Consider the following 19,440-nt stretch of genomic DNA (forward strand, 5'->3'; position numbering starts at 1 on the left):
GAGTGTTGTGTCCCGTTCTGGAATCCTCAATATAAGAAGGAGATGGAGCTGTTGGAACAGGTCCAAAGGAGGCTACAAAGATGATCAGAGGGCTGAAGAACCTCCCATATGAGGACAGGCTGAGAGAGTTGGAATTGTTCAGCCTGGAGAAGAGAAGGCTCCGAGGAGATCTTATAGCGACCTTCCAGTACCTGAAGGGGCTACAGGAAAGCTGGAGAGAGGCTGTTTGCAGAGGCATGGAGTGATAGGATGAGGGGCAAGGGTTATAAATTGGAAAGGGGCAAATTTAGACTACACATTAGGAAGAATTTCTTCACGCTGAGAGTGATGAGACACTGGCCCAGGTTTCACAGGGAAGCTGTGGCTGCCCCATCCCTGGGATTGTTCAAGGCCAGGTTGGATGGGCTCTTTACAGTTCTGCCCAGTGAGAGAATGAGTGGCAATGGGCACAAGAAGTTCCATCTGAACATGAGAATAAACTCCACTGTGAAGGTGACAGAGAAGAGGGAGATTGTGGAGTTTCCTTCTCTGGAGATATTCAAAACCCACCTGGACAAGCCCACTCTAGGAGAACCTGCTTTAGCACGGGGGTTAGACTTAAATGATCTCCAGAGGTCCCTCTCAACCCTACCATTCTGTGATTCTGTGATTCTCACCAATTTCCTTCAACAGATAAATTTAGGTCTGCCGTGAGCTACTTTATTTTTCTGCCTTTGCTCATGTAGTGAATACAACATATTGCCACGCTTAAGTTCAGAATTCAAAAAGTAACCTTTCTGATGTCATACACCTGTCATTTTCCAACAGGCTGTATTTGGGAACAGGATTTTTAGAGGTAAATAAATCGTACTGGACCCAACAGCTTGAAGAGAGGCAAGGCTGCTGCTGCTCCATGTCCCCAGGTCCAACAAGTAGCAAGGCTGAAGATGCACTCCCAGCAGGCACATGTACACAAAGTACACGTATAGGTTACACGTAGACGTAAATTCATATACATCAATACATACATACATGGCTGATCACACAGATCCCAGACAGAGACATACAAACACAGGCATCACCAATAGCTTCATCCTATTCTCTCTGGCTGATCAGGTTGCGGGGCTGCTGTGCGTGGATATTTGCCTCCAGCAGTTGGTCTGAGACACTCAGTCTGCCCACATACAACCTCCGACCCGAGGTTTGACCATGCCCACCCATGGACACAGAAGTGCACACACACACCGATTGGAGTGAAAGGGTTAGAAAGGAATTTAATATGAACGTAGGACAGACTGTGCCTTTCAGATGCAGAGCATGGGAACACAAATGTACTGCCCAGCCAACAATTTACACTAGACTGGTCCTTTCTATCCCCTTGTTCCTCTGTTTTAAGATAAGAAATCCTACAAGCTCTCTCCGTCTGGCCTTCTGCTTCCCCCTTTTCTCCATGACCTTTTTCATCCTTATACCCAAGTTTAGACTTGGGTCAGCTCTGAGATATTTGAACTAAAAAGGCTGTGTCTTTGATATTGGTATATCAACAAATCACAGGGGTTTTTTTCAGTTTAGCAGACAAAAATGAAAAGTTTTGTATGACCCAAAATAAAATTTTGAAAGGCTTTGCTGTATGTTGAAGCAAAACCTTTTATCTGAACGAGAACATTCAAAGCCAGATCTCTGACCCAGGGCTTCTGTCCCTCAAAACAGTACTGTAGCTACCAGACTAGAAGATCTTTTGGGGTTTATGTCCCTTCCAGAATGTTAACCTGAAGCATTTAAATATTCACTGAGATAAGAAGACTGACTCAATAATTTAGTGGCTAGGATTCGTAAAACTGAGCAACTACATTAATATTTAATCCTTATTCTACGAATGAGACCCTCATCATCCAGTGAGGCTGATGACAGCCACTCCAAACTGCTTTAAGACATGGTGGATGAGAAATTCATAGCATGAATATAACTAGTTTCAGAAAATGGAGGGACTGGGAAACTATTTCTTGTGTACCACGTTGAATGGAATTAACAATTGCTGGACTATTGTATAAAAAATATGACAATGTATTTATTTTTATGGATGTAGGCCCATGCCACCAGATTTTTGAGAAGTAATGTAGTGAATTTGATGCAAATTTGGTTCAGAATCAACAACAAGGCAAATAACCTTCCATCTCATTTCTTGAGGTTGTGTGTAGAGGCGTTCTGGAGCTTGTCTTCAAGATGGAAGTTCTAGTTCTACTGCAGCTTATGTGCCAAAGTCAGCTCACTGAGAGTATCCAAAGCATCTTTAAGGAACCACAGACTGAGACCTTGTTTATGAAAAGATTGCAGGAATCTTACCTGTAGAAATTTGAATCTTGCATCGTGGCTGTCCAAAAATCCGCCTTTGCTGAGTAACTTGACAGTCATGAGGAGATAAATTTGAAAATGCAAACTTTTTATATAACCAACTCATTACATTTTCAGGAAATCAGAATTTTTTGTCTCTGGATGTTTTACTTTTATGATATCATGGTATGTCTAATACCACAGATTACGAAAAAGCAAGATTGTGAATAATTTCAGCAACATACTTAATTGGCAATAAAAATTATGCAGTAATTTGAGTATTTACCAGTACTTCCATAGATTTTTGAGGTCATAAATTATCATTTTCCACCTTTGTGCAGTACAGACACTGAATGCTCTGCTCAAGTAAATGTTGGACAACTTTTGAGAGTATTTGAGAATCCAGTTTTGGGATTTGAAAAGAATCATGTAAGGAAAAAATTGGGACAGAAGAATTTTGGAAGTTTAGATCAAATGCTTTTGGCTCATTCGTGGCTTTCTAGACTTCTGGTACATCATGCCTAGAGGGAAACCAGAATTATTCACTAAGCAAGCATTGGCTGAGTCGGATGTTTTGGAACTTGGGACTGAACCTTGCAGTGCCCATGCCTCCAGCAGGAAATTCAGCTACCCTGACAAATATAACATGAATGATCATTTTCAGGCCTGCCGGCTTGCAAGGGAGGAAAATGCTGAAGTATCTCCCCACGAGGGAGCAAAAATCACCATTTGTCCTGGAAAGGAGCCTAAAGCTCTGGATTTCTTACAGTTGGCAGCCCTGAGGTAGTCCATATGGTAGAAATGTGAGCATATCTGGAGACAGAGAGAGCAGTGGTGGCTGGGAAACTTTTGGTAGCTTAGTCCCAGCTAAATCTATGATGAAACTCATAGCCTTAAATCTATATACTTCAAAAAAGTGAAGTCTCCAACAGGGCATGGGGCAAGCTAACAGAAAAATAGATAAGGTCCTGATGAAAACTTGCCCTCTGTTGTTAGAAGTTACTGACCATATCCGAATACCTCAGTGGTTTTCTGGAAAATTAATACAGCCTTAAAAGTTGTGCGGCTACAGATCACATTCTGCCCTTCAGCTACAGCAGGGCAGAAATTGCTTGTGCTCATCTGGCAACCTCTTCGCAGTTATTGCCTTACAGATTATGATCTTTGGTCTTTCAAGCATGGCCCATATCCTTTGTTCGTAAGTACAGCACCTTGGAATTGGCACGTTCTTCAGACGAGTCAAATCTGCCAGACGACGATTCGGGCCAGTGTATGTAACTGGCCTGTCTCCAACATAGTTTATCACTCCATTAATTTCTGTGCTATCTGCATGTTTCAGCAACTAATCTTCCAGAGTACTGGTGAAGATACTGAATATTATAGGGCTAAACCAAATACCTGTAGGATTGTAGCAGAAAGGCTCTTATTAAATATATATATATATATATATATTAATTTTTACAAATTTTGTTCAAGAAAATAAGTTTTAGACAAAACATCTCTTTTTTGGGGGGAAGAAATATTTGTTAACTGTTATAAACACCCTGATTTTGTGAAGTGCTTATCTTATTGTCGGAAGCTTGAGGAAGAAAAAGCAGAAAGTTTAAAAGGTGTCTAAGTATACATTATCCTAACATAGCTACAAATGGACACATTTGACAGGCTCAGAGAGTTGGGGTTGTTCAGGAAGGAGAAGAAAAGGCTCTGAGAAGACCTTATAGTGACCTTCCAGCACCTGAAGGGGCTACAAGAAAGCCGTAGAGGGACTTTTTACAAAGGCTTGGAGTGATAGAATGAGGGGCAATGGCTTTAACTTGCAGAGGGGCAGATTTAGACTGGACATAAGGAGGAATTTCTTCACGCTGAGGGTGGTGAGGCCCTGGCCCAGGTTGCCCAGGGAAGCTGTGGCTGCCCCATCCCTGGAGGGGTTCCAGGCCAGGTTGGATGGGCCTTGGGCAGCCTGAGCCAGTGGGAGGTGTCCCTGCCCATGGCAGGGGGGTTGGAACTGGATGATCTTTAAGGTCCCTTCCAACCCAAACCATTGTATGATTCTATAACAAGTATTAATTGCCTGCATGCAGGTAAACACACTCTTTGTTCATAGGTACAGGACCTTGGAATTGGCATGTTCTTCAGACGAGTCAAATCTGCCAGACAGCTCAGGCCGGTATTTGTAGCTGGGCTGCCTCCAATATAATTCATCACTCCATTAATTTCTGTGTTACCTGCGTGTTTTAGTATCATAGAATATTCCGGTGTACTGGTGGAGATACTGGGTGTTGTAGAGCTAAAACATTGAGGGTTTTTTTCATTTTTAGCCAGAAAAGAGAGATCTAGCATAGAATTTCCTTCAGCTGGTCAAGTAATATCTTACAAAATAAATTTATCAGATATAATTTTTGGGAACTTTGAGGATACTCCTATGATTATAGCTGTCATCTGCTACCCCACAGGAATCCTTTGCTGCAACACAGATTATTTTTTTTTTCCTTTTCATTTTTTCCAACTACTCAATTTATTTCAAGTCTTGTTTGGTTGTCTTCAGCAGACTTTCCAATATAATAGGCCTTTCCTTGTACCCCATCTTGTGTATTATTAGTTAGAGCACTGATCCCTAACCATTCAGGGTCCTGTTGTCCAAGTTGTGGTAGAACTAATGCACTTAACGTTCATACGGAGTCTTTAGCACTGCTTCTCTCTGCCCATCATCACTAAATAAGGCATACCCTGTAATTTGATTATTTTTAATTATAACTTACCAGGTTTAATTTCTACCAAGACCTTTTCCTCAGAATTAAGAATTTAGACCTCTCCATTTTCCTCTCTAGAGCTTCTCATCCAGGTTAAGAATTTCTTCTCATCCTGCTCCTGATGTCTTGCTCTCTGCTTTCAGACACAATATTTTAGGTGTCTCCTCTTAGATGTCAGGCTAAGACACTAATACTCTAACCAGCCTGTCCTCCGTGTCCACACATTCTCTTCTGGAACAGTGACTTGATATTCTGCGGAACTGTAATATAAAGGTCATGAACAAAGTAGGCCTACTGAGGTGACCTCCCTGTGAGGAACTAAGGTCCACATTTCCTTGTCCTGCATGTGAAAATAGTGACAAAGTTGGTGTTTGTGTGAGATTAGTGGCCTTTGGAGCAGAATTTTGTTCTTGGCCATGGAAATGCTGGCAGTAGATCTGGGCACTGCTATGGCAGTTCCGCAGAACCAATGTGCATCCCATGTAAAATTTCAGTACTTGCTCCCAGCATCCAACATTGACTGCATGGAAGGATGAAAGCTGAAGGTTTGACATGGCAAACAAAGTCCTGATGATCTATCAAATAAAGTCAAAGAAAGATTCCATTGGCTAAACACAGGCTCCTACCACTCCATCTGGAGTGTCATAGAGCATCCAAGACACATGTTGCTGAGCATGACAGAGCATTTGGGTAACAAAGGCAGGTACCTCTCTGACTTTCTGAAATTAGCACTGCATATTTGCAGGTTTTAAAATCTTTTTTCACTTCTTTGCCCTGCTTCCATGTCTGGAGTGTGTGGATCCTATAGGAGCTGGGCTTTTCAACCTTAGCATTTTCTTCTTTGACTGTCACTGTACTTGAAAGTGTACTCACAGCATTCTTGAAGTGCTTACTTTGGTTTGGAGAGACAGGCAAATCTGTTTCACTCTTTGCCCCTTATAAATTTACATAGACTATCGTAACTACCAGGACAGCATTTGCAGGTTAAGATCATAACAGCTCTTTTAGCAGAGCTTTCAGTGGTGACAAATGACGCTAGATAAGGTTTTTCAAACTTTTTAAAAAAACACGGTAGGCTGAAGATCAAGTAATCCATTTCTGGTCTCCTGCCAAGCCTTTACATATTGCAGGAGTTAGAGAATAGCATAATGTTCTGTTTTCTTATTAGTAAAATGAGAAGAACGTCATCATCGAGTGGGTAATTTTCATATTCCAGAGATCTTGTTCTGTGTTTTGATTTGGCAACTTGAAAAGCTTCAAATGCATAACAAAGCTTAGGAGCTGAGAAGCCAGCCAAGGAGTAAACTCAATGCGTAGGACAATGTAGATGGGTTAAAGATTCAGATTCAGTTTAAGTGCCTGTAGTAGGTATCTACAGAGACACCAAGTATCTCATGCTGTAACCAATGGAGAGCTAGACACTATGGGCAAGGGTCTCTAGAAACTTATTTTATCCTGTCTGAAGTAACGCTTAGTAGCTGAGTGGAGGAATTGTTCTTTAAGCTCTGCTGGCTGTGTTAATTAGGGATGAGTTCAGCTGCCTAAGCAGATGGATATCCATCAGAGGATATCTCAAACACTTCCACAAGGGGTTGGCAGACATAGCAGAGGACTTACGTGTACCCTTCTGTACCTTTCCAGTCTGGAAGTTGAAGGCTTGATGGAATACCTTACAGTATCTCTTATTTGAAGATGATGGAAGCTCATGTTCCTAACGTATGTGCGCACGGTTATACGCAGGTGTCTTAGTTTAAAAATGAAACTCAAAGTGATGCAAAGTTCCCCATCAGAAGGCTGCACCGAGGCCCTCTAGTAGAGGCTGATGCTACATTAACTTCTATAATGTTTGTTTATTTTATAAGATTGTCTCTTTAGTGTGGAATAAATCACAGAGGAACCAGATGCTGATTACCAATAAGCAGAACTGCATCGCAAGGACAGAACCTTGTGAGAGTGGCTCTTTCTTTCCACCAAATCCCTGCCACCCGCAGATTTTGTTGCACTGACTCTTTACTCCTGATATAATGAGTTGAGGGAGCTCTGTAAAAGCACCTTTTGATTTTTTTCTTTGTTAGTTACTTCCTACATTATTTGTGTTGAGGTGCGGACCAAAGAAAGCTAGGTGACTAGAGGGTTAACCGCAAGTCTCTTGGACCTTTTTTCCATGTTTTTGCATGAGCTATGTGACATTCTTACCAGATATCAATCCAAGGATATTGCTATAAACCAGTGATTGATTTTTTTTTTCTTTTCTGGGGGCACTAGAGCTCCGTGGTAGATTTCTGTGCTTCCTGACCTTTACAATATCATCTCTATGTATGAAACGATGCCGATCTATCTTGCCATCCCATTTTTCCACATCCCAAAGAGCTGATGATACACATACTGCATATATTTTCCCTGACACAGTCGCTCAACATAGTTCAGTGCAATCTGCTTGTGTTGTAAAAAAAATGGTAAACCCTAGCGAGCCTATGCAGTTTACTTTTAAAGTCTGGTGACAACGGCGCTTGGAAGGACAGAAGAAACCATGTGGCCTTATGGTAACGGCTATAGATCAGGGTTTATGATACTTTCTGCGGTCTAATCTGCAACTCTTCTGCTATTTGGTAAATATTTAAGATTGGTGTGTGTTTATTACGGCAAAGAAAGCTGGATAGGATAGGCATGCTGTGAATGAAATGAAGGTAACGGTTTAGTCCTATTCCTGAAGCTTGAAAAACACGTCTAAACAGTGGAACGCATTGGCAAAGGTCGTAATGCTATGTTAAATAACATGAGATCTTTGAAGTTGTAGTGATTCTTTATCTCCTTTTCAGTCACTGTGCCTTCCACTCTTTCCTCCTGCAAAGCGTTTTGTTAGAAAGCAACCTGTGGTGTGTGACCCCTTGACTTGAGTTTTAACTTGTATAGAAATCTATTGAATCCCTGTTTCAAAATACACAGCAGCCATCAGGGTTTTCTGTCAGAAATATCCCTTCGAAAAGAGGAAACCACGCTTAATTGAGCATAATTTGCTATGGAAGCAGGGTGTGCAAACAGACTGATTAAAGCAGAAATCACTGCATTTTCTGTTTTTACATAAACATAAAGGTCCTAAAAATCCCCTGTAAGGTGGACTTTCCCTTCCAGGATAAAATGGAATTAAAATAGTGTCAATAAATTGTGTGAGAGACTGTATCAGTCTGTGCATTGATAGTCTGTGCATGCAGGATAAGAACATTGACTGCCTGCTAATCTATTCCCAGATGGAGGTGGATGCAGACGAGAAGCGCCATCGCACACGCTCCAAAGGTGTTCGAGGTACGTCTCTTGCTTCAGTAAATCACTCAAGGCCCCTGCTCAGGGTGACCTTCATCCTCCAGAATCTCTTTGCACGATTCATTCTGACCCTTGCTTTTACACAACCTTTCTGGTAATTTTCTGTAGAAGAGAGGTACTTGTAATAGATGATAAATTTTTATATATTTTCCATCTCTTTGCAGTTCCCGTGGAACCAGCCATACAAGAGCTGTTCAGGTTAGTGCTCTGAGTGTAAAATGTATCCCCATTAGCAATTTAGAAAATTCATGCCTTTTAATGGGTATAATGCACTTTCAAGTTCATTGGTGGTTTGCTCATGCCCTGCTGCACTGATGAAATTAATTCCCTCGAGACTTGCTAATAAAAAGCATCCCCTCTTTTTTTTTTCCCCTTCAGTTATTTGATTTCTCTTTCTGTCTTTGTTGCCCTCCATTTCTGTAATACCTACTGCCTGCTTTTAGTATAATCTTTCTGCAGCACACCAGCACCTATATAATTAATTCTCTTTCTTTTGCAGCTGTCCCACGCCCGGCTGTGATGGCAGCGGTCATGTTAGTGGCAAATATGCAAGGCACAGAAGGTAATATCTGTAATTTTTCATAATTTAGTGAAGAGATTTGGTAAACAAGTTAGCTGGCATGACCTTGATAAACCAAACAGTGATAAAAATTAGCAATTAGACATTCTAGAAGCCATTTGGGTTCACCTTTGGTTTTTTCTCCTTTCTGAATGTCACACATAATCTAACATTTTTGCTGAGAAAACTTATTCTCGTGGTCAATCTCTCGATTTTTGCATACAATTCTCTGATTTTTGTTAAAATTAAAATTTGGCCCTCCTGACGTGTTGGTGCCAGTGTGACTTCTGTTATTTCATGTATTTCGTAAGCGCATGAAAATGAGCCGCTCAACATTTTCAGTTTGATGATCAGGTTAGATGCGAAGGTAAAAGCCCAAGATGAATCAGGGATTAGAAGACTTCAAATGTTGTGTTATAGTCACAAACGCCTTTACTTCACTTCGTAAACCCACTGTGTGGAGACGTCTTTAAGAAAATGGTTTTAGCTGTTGATGTTTAATAATATATCAAGGTAGCATATGTTACACATAGTGCATGTGCTTCTTATTAATTTACAGATCAGCCTTTACAATTCTGTGTTTGTAACGCCAATACTCAAGCGTTGCATATCTGTAGAAACAACATTCCTTTCCTAAATAATTTCTCCATGAATTTCTTGTGCAGAATTTTGAAAACTGAACAATTCTAGAATACATGAATTTTTCTCATGTGCTTTGCATTTCATTTCACATACTTTATATAACAGCCCATTGTAGGAGATAAAATGGCTGATGTTTTGGCCACCTCTCTCCCGAAGAGAGGAAGGTATGCAAACCAGTGTTAACTTCTCCTGAAATTGTTAAGATTTTTTTTTATATCTTGACTTTTTCAAGCCTTAAAGCACTTGTGGCGTTAATAAGAATACGTATTTCACATCAAATCTGATAGGTACTTTGTAGTGAGGGAATATGAGTTTTATGAATTAAATTGAAATTCTATATTGATGGTTAAGGCATTATTTGAAACGGGAAATGGTATCAGTGACAAATTAGTCCACTCTCTGCCACTCAGTCCACTCATCTGCCTTTTCTCTTAGCCTAGAAAATACTTGCAAAATTAGAACGAGAAAAGTGATATGCCTGAAATTAAAATTCTTTCAAATTGCATTTAAGAATATAAAACATAAACTTCCTATATTCAGGTTTTCCTGCTATTTTCCTAATCTTTTCTTTCACTCATAAAAAACAGTATTTTTTTTGTGGTTACGTGAAGGCTTTTGTTAGATTAGAACACTGATTTAAGAGCAGTAACCAAAATCATTCTTCTTAAATAGTTCTTAAATTTGCTAGTGGCTTCGTATTTCAGATCTTGGGGTCTGTTTGTCTATTTTCTTCATGTAAATACAAACCTCATCAGTAATTAATGAATGACACCAAATCCTTCTTTTCCCTCAGATATTTCACAAGCAGTCAACAGTCAAATTACATGAATACAACGTCCTTTCTAGTTACGAGATTGTAACTAGGTGCGTTTCTTCACACTTCATAGGAGTTGTGCGCACATTTTGAAGACAAAAGTCTCAAAACATACAGAAATTAACTCTTCAGCTTAAAAAAACCTGACTTTTCTTCCAAATTGCCCTAAATTGGATCTATTTGTCTGTGTTTGTGTAAAATCACCCTTCTGGGGAAGGAGGGAAGAATCTTTGCGAGATTTTGAAAGATTACATGCAGTTTTGAGACGTTAATTCCATGTTTTGCTTTCTCGACATGACTTTGGTATGTCAGTACACGAACAGACTGAATCTCAGAGCTGTTAATTAAATGAAATTTTGGGCGGATGTGCAAAGAATAAAACTTGGAAATACATCAAAAATTCCTTTTTCCCTTACTGGCCAAAGATTTGGGGGGGGAAGGGGGACACGTTTTCTTGTCACTCTGAGTGCCAATCCACTAATCAGAATATATTCAACCAATATATATCTTATTTAGAGGTAAAACTGCAAGGGCTTTGTTGAAATTTGCAACGTACGTATCTGTTTCCTAAATGAGATTTACTTATTTTATCTAATCCAACCATCACCTAGTAGATTTAAGTTCATGAAAGAATCTGGATGAATTTATCTTTTCCCTTTTTCCTATTTTGCTATTTGGATGGGGAAGATCCTCAACTATTTCTTCCAAGGAAATCAGACTGTCTTAAAAATTTGATGTGTTCAGGGAATTGCATATCTCAGCTGATGCCTAACTCAATTCTGTTTAGACCTACAGAGCATTTTAATGAGGTTAAGACCTTTCCATTCACAATACCAGACTGGCTCATTATTAGGAATGAAATGTATTTGCTTCCACTAGATGTAGTCAGAGCTCTCTAGAATTCTATTTCCTCTGTAACATCTTGAAGTCTCTGGAATTTCAGCTCTTTTTTTTTTTTTTCCCATTGTAATTTTATCCATAAAATACCAATGTCACAGTGAAAATGATGTTCAGATGCTACATTAAGCTTGAACTGAGATAAAAGACAGATCCAGGGAATGAAATACTGTTGTGCTGATAAAATATCAGGTGGTAGAAGTTTAAGGACATTTTTAGATGTTGCATAATACAATTATATTTTTAATTATGAAAGAGCTGTAATGTTAGCAATAGCTAGGGAAACAAACAGGCCCTAATATATCATTGATGTTTCCTTTGAGGTGTGTTTGTTGGTACTCGTTAGAGTAGCAGTGCTAACATCTTGTTGTATCATTTCATAGAATTATAGGATCATGTAATCATAGAATCATTGAATCTTAGAATTGTAACATTAGAAAATGGTTTCGGTAGGAAAGGACCTTAAAGCCCATCCAGGTCCAACCCCTGCCATGGGCAGGGACACCTCCCACTGGCTCAGGCTGCCCAAGGCCCATCCAACCTGGCCTGGAACCCCTCCAGGGATGGGGCAGCCACAGCTTCCCTGGGCAACCTGGGCCAGAGCCTCAGCACTGTCGTCATGAACAAATTCTTCCTTATACCAAGCCTAAATCTGCCCCTCTCCAGTTTATACCCATTGCCCATTGTCCTATCCCCACAAGCCTTTGTAAACAGTCCCTCCCCAGCTTTTCTGTAGCTCCTTCAGGTACTGGAAAGTTGCTGTAAGGTCTCATTGAAGCCTTCTCTTCTACAGACGGAATGACCCCAACTTTCAATCTTTTTGATTTTTCCTTTATGTCAAATCTTAGTTTGACGTTAAAGTTTGCTGGACTTATTTGGTACTTTGCTCTCAGCTCTTAGGTTTGGTGCTTAATTATATCTTGGGCATGCTGATAGACAGCTAAGATGAACAGGCTGCTCTGTAGGACGCTTTAGAGTAGGATCCTAGGGTGCTTGACAAAAGCACCTCTCTCCAATGACTGCATAAAAAGTTCGGAAAGATTACCATCCCCGTTTGGGCAGTGAGGGTGAGAGCCCAGAGGGAGGTGGTGTGCTTGCCTTCCTCAGAGCAGACTTCATCTGGGTAATACCTAGAAATCTGCAGCTGTCGTGGACCCGACAGCGCTGCCTGTGATGCACAGCGTGAGACACTGCCTAGACGTTTGAGTTCACACAGATAGGTCTTCGGTACCTGTTGTTTGTGTTTGCAGGCACTTGAGGCCAACTGAACTACTCACAGGTGGTGCGGTTGAAGAAATGCATGCATCTTTGCAGTATCGGGTCCTAAAAAATAAAAGGAAAAACAAAGGTTGTGAAAGAGCCGAAAGAAAAAAAAACCCAAATCAAAACAAAAAAATAATCCATACTGACAATGGTAGAGACAGGAAAGGAATTCAAATCTTAGGAGTGAAAACCTGAGCCTCTCCCTGGGCCATGCTCCTGATAATGTTTATTTTATTCACTTGGTAGCTCTTCAGGTCCTTTGAGCATGGCAGCGTTATAATGAACGATACTTTTAAACGTTCAGATTTGCGAATTAATTTTGAACAATAAGGTTGATCCAGATCCTTGGATACTTTTAGCTGTGAACAATCCATCTGGGTATACAGCAGTTACTCAAACCACACCAGGAGAGTGTTCCCAGAACGTCTGTCGGCTAAGCATATGAAGAAAAACATAGATGCAAGCATTCTTTCTTTGCAATTAGGAGGAACTTTGCCAATTTCATTAATCAACAAAGACAGCAGGATTCACATTCCATGTACGCAGATGTAAATGTGAAAATGAGTCTGGTTTCTGGTCGAAGTTCTGCAGGCGCAAATCCCGTAGTTAATCGAGTAACTGGTTGCAAACCAGTCTATATTATTTACAGAGGAGATGCGAATGACAGTGTTAGAAACATCATTCCCTATTGCATGGTTATACATTTAACATTTTCTTTAAGACACATCATCAGTTTAAAACACATCTTCAGTTAGAGCAAGTCCAGAGCAGGACCATGATGATGATCCAAGGGCTGAAGCACCTCCCATACAAGGACAGGCTGAGAGAGTTGGGATTGTTCAGCCTGGAGAAGAAAGGGCTCCATGGAAAGCTTAGAGTATCTTCCAGTACCTAAAGGGGTTACAAGAAAGCTGGGGAGGGACTTTTTACAAAGGCTTGGAGTGATAGGTCTAGGGGCAATGGGTATAAACTGGAGGGGGGAAGATTTAGATTAGAGATTAGGAAGAAAGTCTTCACACTGAGAGTGGTGAGGCCCTGGCCCAGGTTGTCCAGGGAAGCTGTGGCTGCCCCATCCCTGGAGGTGTTCCAGGCCAGGTTGGATGGGCCTTGGGCAGCCTGAGCCAGTGGGAGGTGTCCCTGCCCATGGCAGGGGGTGGAACTGGATGGACTTTGAGGTCCCTTCCAACCCAATCCATTTTCTGATTCTATGATTTTATGATTCTATATACCAAATGGTATGCAGACACATCATAAAAGTTCTAGCTATTCCATTAAAAATATACTCACTACGTGCAATGTCTTATTGTAAAAGCTTCTCAAAATCATAGTGTTGGGGTTTTTTTCTCAAGTAAAAAAAACTTTTAGATTCTGTAATGGATTAATCACTTGGAGACACCACATGCTTCAGATGAACCACATTCTAACAAATAGGAGCCCTGAACAACATTCTAGCAAATAAGGGTTCTGTATGTTAATTTAGGCTTCTTTTAATGCCTATATCAGGGCATAATGGAAAACAGATAAAGCCATTGTATCACAGAATCATAGAATGAGTTGGGCTGGAAGGGAACTTAAAGATCCTCTCATTCCAACATCCTACCATGGGCAGGGACATCTTCCACTCGATCAGGTTTCTCAAAGCCTCATCCAAGCTGGGCTTGAACATTTCCGGTGATGAGGCATCCACAGCTTCTCTGGGCAACCTGTGCATGTGCCTCACCACCCTGACAGCAAAAAATTTCTTCCTTATCTGTTCTAAATCTACCTTCCCGTTTAAAGCCATTACCCCTTGTCCTACCACTTCATGCCCTTGTAAAATGTCCCTCTCCAGCTTTCTTGTAGGCCCTCTTGACGTACTGAAAGACTGTCATAAGATCTTCCTGACGCCTTCTCCTCTCCAGGTTGAGCAACCCCAACTCTCTCAGCCGTAGGGGAGGTGATCATCTCCATCTCTCTCCTCTCGACTCACTCCAACAAGTCCAGGTCCTTCTTATGAAGGGGGGCCCAAGAACTGTACATGTTACTCCAAGTGGGGTCTCACAGGAGTGCAGTAGACTGGAAGAAGCACCTTCTTTGACTTGCTGGTCACATTTCTTTTGATGCAGCCCAGGATATGGTTGGCTTTCTGGGCTGCATGCACACATTGCTGGCTCATGCTGAGCTTCTCCTCAGCTCCTTCAGGACCTCCAGTCCTTCTCCTCAAGCTGCCTTTAATTTACTGTCTGCCCAGCCTGTATCTATACTTGGGATTGTCCCAACCCATGTGAGGACTTTGCACCTGGCCTTGTTAAATTTCATGACATTTTCCCATGTCTCAAGCCTGTCAAGGTCCCTCTGGATGGCATCCCTTCCTTCCAGCATGTCAACCACCCCACATAGCTTGGTGTCATCAGCTGACTTGCTGAGTGTGCCCTCAATGTCACTGTCAATGTCTGTGACAAAGGTGTTAAACAGCACCAGTCCCAGTACCAACTCTTGCAGAACGCCACTTGTCATCAGTGTCCACTTGAACACTGAGCCACTGAATGAAACTCTTTGAGTGCGACTATCCAACCAATTCCTTATGCATTGAGTGGTCTATCTTTCAAATCCGTGCCTCTCCAACTGAGAGATAAAAGTGTCACGTGGGACAGTGTCAAATGTTTTACCCAAGTCCACATAGATAATGCCAGTTGCTCTTCCCTTATCCACCTCCCAGTCTACTTGTCTTTCTTCCACCCTCTGTAGGCTTCATTTTTGTGGTTGAGTTGGTCCAGGATCTCCTTGTTCATTCATGCAGGCCTCATGCCTGACTTCCTCTTTCTTGGGATGCATCACTCCAGAGCCTGGAGGAAGTGATCCTTGGGTACGAACCAGCTTTCTTGGGCCTCTCTTCCCTCCAGGGCTTTATCCCATGCTAACCTGCCAAACAGATCCCTGAAGAAGCCAATCTCTGCTCTCCTGAAATCCAGGGTAGTGAGCTTGCTGTGCCCCCTTCTCAGAGCCCTGAGGATCTTGAACTCCACCATTTCATGGTCACTGTGGAGAAGGCTTCCCTTGAGCTTCACATTCCCCACCAACCCTTCTTTGTTGGTCAGAACGAGGTCCAGCATAGAAATTAAAGCAAAACACAATCTTAGTCTGAAACAATATGAATCAAATTTTGGTGAAGGATGAATTGTTACAGTCAAATGATAAACCCTTCAGGTTTAAAATGGAAATACTGATAAAGGTCTCACTATTTCATGAATTTAATTTTGACTGTTGAAAATAAGAGCCCAGATAAATAAACCGACTTAAATATTGCACATCACAAAGAATTTCCCATGCCTCTTCTTCAGTTCTTACTGCATTTGCGAAGGATTTTTTTTCCATTGATCACTGACACAATGTCTTGCAGAAAGAATCGAGTCTCAACAATGACAAGGGATCATCAAGTGTTTAAATCTATAATATACAAATTATCCCTAACCTGATGAAATATATTGCATTTTAATTTTCCACTGAATTTCTTGGTATCAACCCGTTCTTTATTGCTTTACTAGGCTGTCTGCTTCTATTACATTATATGGATAGAGTTGTTTTTGTCCATCTTTTAATTTTTAAGCATGAGATTTGTCGCTTCATACAACAGATTTCTTTGAATTTATATATACCTTAGAGTTCAGCATCGCTGTTTAGATTAGGAAAAGCCCCACATACCCTTGTCTTGCCTTGGCATTATATACAGCAGTTTAGTCATATATATTTTAAAAGAGAGTGAGTGAAATAATTCAGGCTCCCAAACTTCAAAATTAAAAGGCTCAACTGTCTCTCTCTTATTAGAAAATTATCGAATTTCGGTGGCTTGTCGTGCCATATTTCTTATTCAAATTTTTTTTTCATTTCATATACCTTTTCACCCACTAGTTTGATTGCCATGGCTGCAGCCGTGGGTGAATAATTGCCTGTCTTCACAGGAGCATGTTCTGGAGCTAAAGTCGAGTGCTTGCTTCCTGATGTATGCCTCATTTGGATTCTGCTGACAGCCTAGGGGTTGTATTATTCATGCCTTGACAGATAGCACTCACTAAAAGCGTTGGAACGGGGCCAGGTACTGGCAGAGAGATAGTGGAGCATTGCAACTTGCAACTGAGAGGAGCATCTATAATACAAAAAAGAGAAATCCTCATGCCTCCCTTTTACTGGTCTCACTTTGATGGAGAATTCATTTGCACAAAAATAAAAAATACCCTAAAAATAAATACTTTTTTTTCCCCTAAACCACGCTTGAAAGTTTAACACCATTTTCCACGTTTAATTGCAAAGCTGATTTTAATTAGTAAGGCCCTGCATGTGAAAAATGAAGATTCACTTGGGTGAGTGTAACACATTGCAGTGTCTTCTGAATGCTCTAATTAATGTGTGGCTGCCATACAACAGGGTGCACTGTGGGATAGTTATGAAAAATTCTGTGCACGCAGCCAGTCTATCTGTGTTTTAGTTCTTGAATCCACAAGAATAAATAACTTTACCCCCTTTATTCTTTATGAGACATCATTGTGCATGCCATCACTCCATCCATAAACTTTATGGCATGCCTGTCCTTTTTACTATTTGTCAGCCATATTATAAATCAGAAGCCAGGACCTACATATTTTAACATTAATTTGATAGCAGAGCATGGCTGCATACTGTGCAGAACCCAAGGTCCACTGATGCATTTGTGCTAAGCCTAACAGAACAGCGATGTCCCTGTTGTTGCTTGTGAGAAATCCCGCTCAATGCTGAAAGTATAGGCAAATAGATATTAATTTCTCTCCAGGCTTTACTAGTATTATATTATATTATCAAAGAATCATAGAATCATAGAATAGTTTGGGTTGGACGGGACCTTAAAGCCCATCCAGTTCCACCCCCTGCCATGGGCAGGGACACCTCCCACTGGCTCAGGCTGCCCAAGGGCCATCCAACCTGGCCTGGAACCCCTCCAGGGATGGGGCAGACACAGCTTCCCTGGGCAACCTGGGCCAGGGCCTCACCACCCTCATCGTGAAGAAATTCTTCCTAATGTCTAGTCTAAATTTGCCCCTCTCCAATTTATAACCCTTGCCACTCATCCTATCACTCCATGCCTCAGCAAACAGCCCCTCTCCAGCTTTCCTGTAGCCCCTTCAGGTGTTGGAAGGTCACTATAAGATCTCCTCTTCTCCTGGCTGAACAACCCCAACTCTCTCAGCCTGACCCAATATTGGAGGTGTTCCAGCCCTCTGATCTTCTGATCATCTCTGTAGCCCTCCTCTGGACCCGTTCCAACAGTTCCACATTGTTATGTTATGTTATGTTATGTTATGTTATGTTATGTTATGTTATTATTGTATCGTATAATATTATATTATATCATATCATATCACATTATATTATATTATTTTTCTTTCAACCTTTATCATAGAGTTAAATAATGATAAGATGATTCACTATGTACCCAAGTAATTAAAAAGTACTCTGACAGTGCCAATGCACTTTGATTCTATTTCATTCAATGATATAGTTGACAAAGATTTTGGTTGGTTGTGGTAAATACCAAAAGTAATATTAGAGGTGTATGTTATGTAAAGTTACCCACCATTTAGGTTTTGTAAAAAAAAAAATGTTAATAAATGAAGCTTCATTGCTTGATTAAATCCAGGTAAAGAGAAATAAGTGAGCAAGTAAATAAATAAATAAATAAAATAAGTGAAAGAGCACGGGGACTTTCAAACAGAGCACTGCAAACAATAAATAAATGTGCTGACAGAGAATCCATAATGTATTAGGGGTCTGTATTGGCTGCTGTCTGGATTCAGCAATATATCCTTTGTCTGATTGTTGATTAATGATTAGAAAGGTGTAAAGTTGGGTCTGAAACAGCCGTTGTCTAGAGGTGACAACACAAAGGAACCACAGTTCAATCTCTCCTACCACCATCTGGATTAGAATCTGCATGTGCCAGGAGTACAAACCTAATAAAGAGTGGGGGAGAATAAGATCAGAGGCAGGAGCACGGAGAGTGCTGACCCAACTGTGCACCATCAGAGAGCAGCAGATCTGGGATGTACTTTCTGCAGTGGGTTCCCAGGCTGGTTTGTTGCTGAAATGATAATTTCATAGAATCACTAGGTTGAAAAAGACCTTCGAGTTCATCAACCCCAACTGTACCTGTCTACTACTAAATCAGATCCTTGAGCATCTCATCAACCCATCTTTTAAATAACTTCAAGGATGGGGACTCCCTGGACAGCTGTTGCAGTGCCCGAGAACCCTTTCCATGAAGAAATTTTTCCTAATGTCCAGTCTGAACCTCTCTTGGCACAACTTGAGACCATTCCCTCTCGTCCTATCACCTGTCACTTGGGAGAAAAGACCCTCTACAACCTCCTTTCAGGCAGTTGTAGACAGTGATAAGGTCTCCCCTCAGCCTCCTGTTCTCCAGGCTAAACAACCCCAGGTCCCTCAGCCTCTCCTCATACCTCTTTTTCTTCAGCCCCTTCACCAGCTCCGTTCCCCTTCTCTGGACACGCTGCAGCTCATCAATGTCTTTCTTGTAATGAGGGGCCCAAAACTGAGCACCGTACTCGAGGTGCAGCCTCACCAGTGCTGAGTCCAGGGACAGAATCACGTCCCTGCTCCTGCTGGCCACACAGTTTCTGATACAAGCCAAGATGCTGTTGGCCTTCTTGGCAACATTTTCTTTCAAACAGCAGGTCCTAGACCTGTTTCTCCTGCAGTAGTCCACTTACAGCCTCAGTGTTTTCAGTGGAAGGATCTGTCTGGAGACATTGCCATCAGCCACAAGAAGATGATACAGAAAGTATGGGAAAGAAAATTGTAAAAAAGAATAAAAACAGAAGAGAAAGAATAGAACTCCCAGTATCTGTGGGGAGATA

General features: G+C 41.2%; 1 protein-coding gene across 19 annotated transcripts in view; it reads left to right on the plus strand.

Moving 5' to 3' along the window:
- MYT1L (myelin transcription factor 1 like) overlaps positions 1-19,440 on the plus strand; it is a 345,697-nt gene that overhangs the window by 189,080 nt on the left and 137,177 nt on the right. For all 19 annotated transcript variants that reach the window (XM_054063077.1, XM_054063078.1, XM_054063079.1 and 16 more), the window contains 3 exons: positions 8,309-8,363; positions 8,546-8,579; positions 8,881-8,943. In XM_054063077.1, coding sequence (XP_053919052.1) covers positions 8,309-8,363; positions 8,546-8,579; positions 8,881-8,943 — 152 coding nt within the window. The remainder of the gene's footprint in view (positions 1-8,308; positions 8,364-8,545; positions 8,580-8,880; positions 8,944-19,440) is intronic.

Source organism: Cuculus canorus, chromosome 3 (assembly GCF_017976375.1).
Source record: "Cuculus canorus isolate bCucCan1 chromosome 3, bCucCan1.pri, whole genome shotgun sequence".
Lineage (NCBI taxonomy): Eukaryota > Metazoa > Chordata > Aves > Cuculiformes > Cuculidae > Cuculus > Cuculus canorus.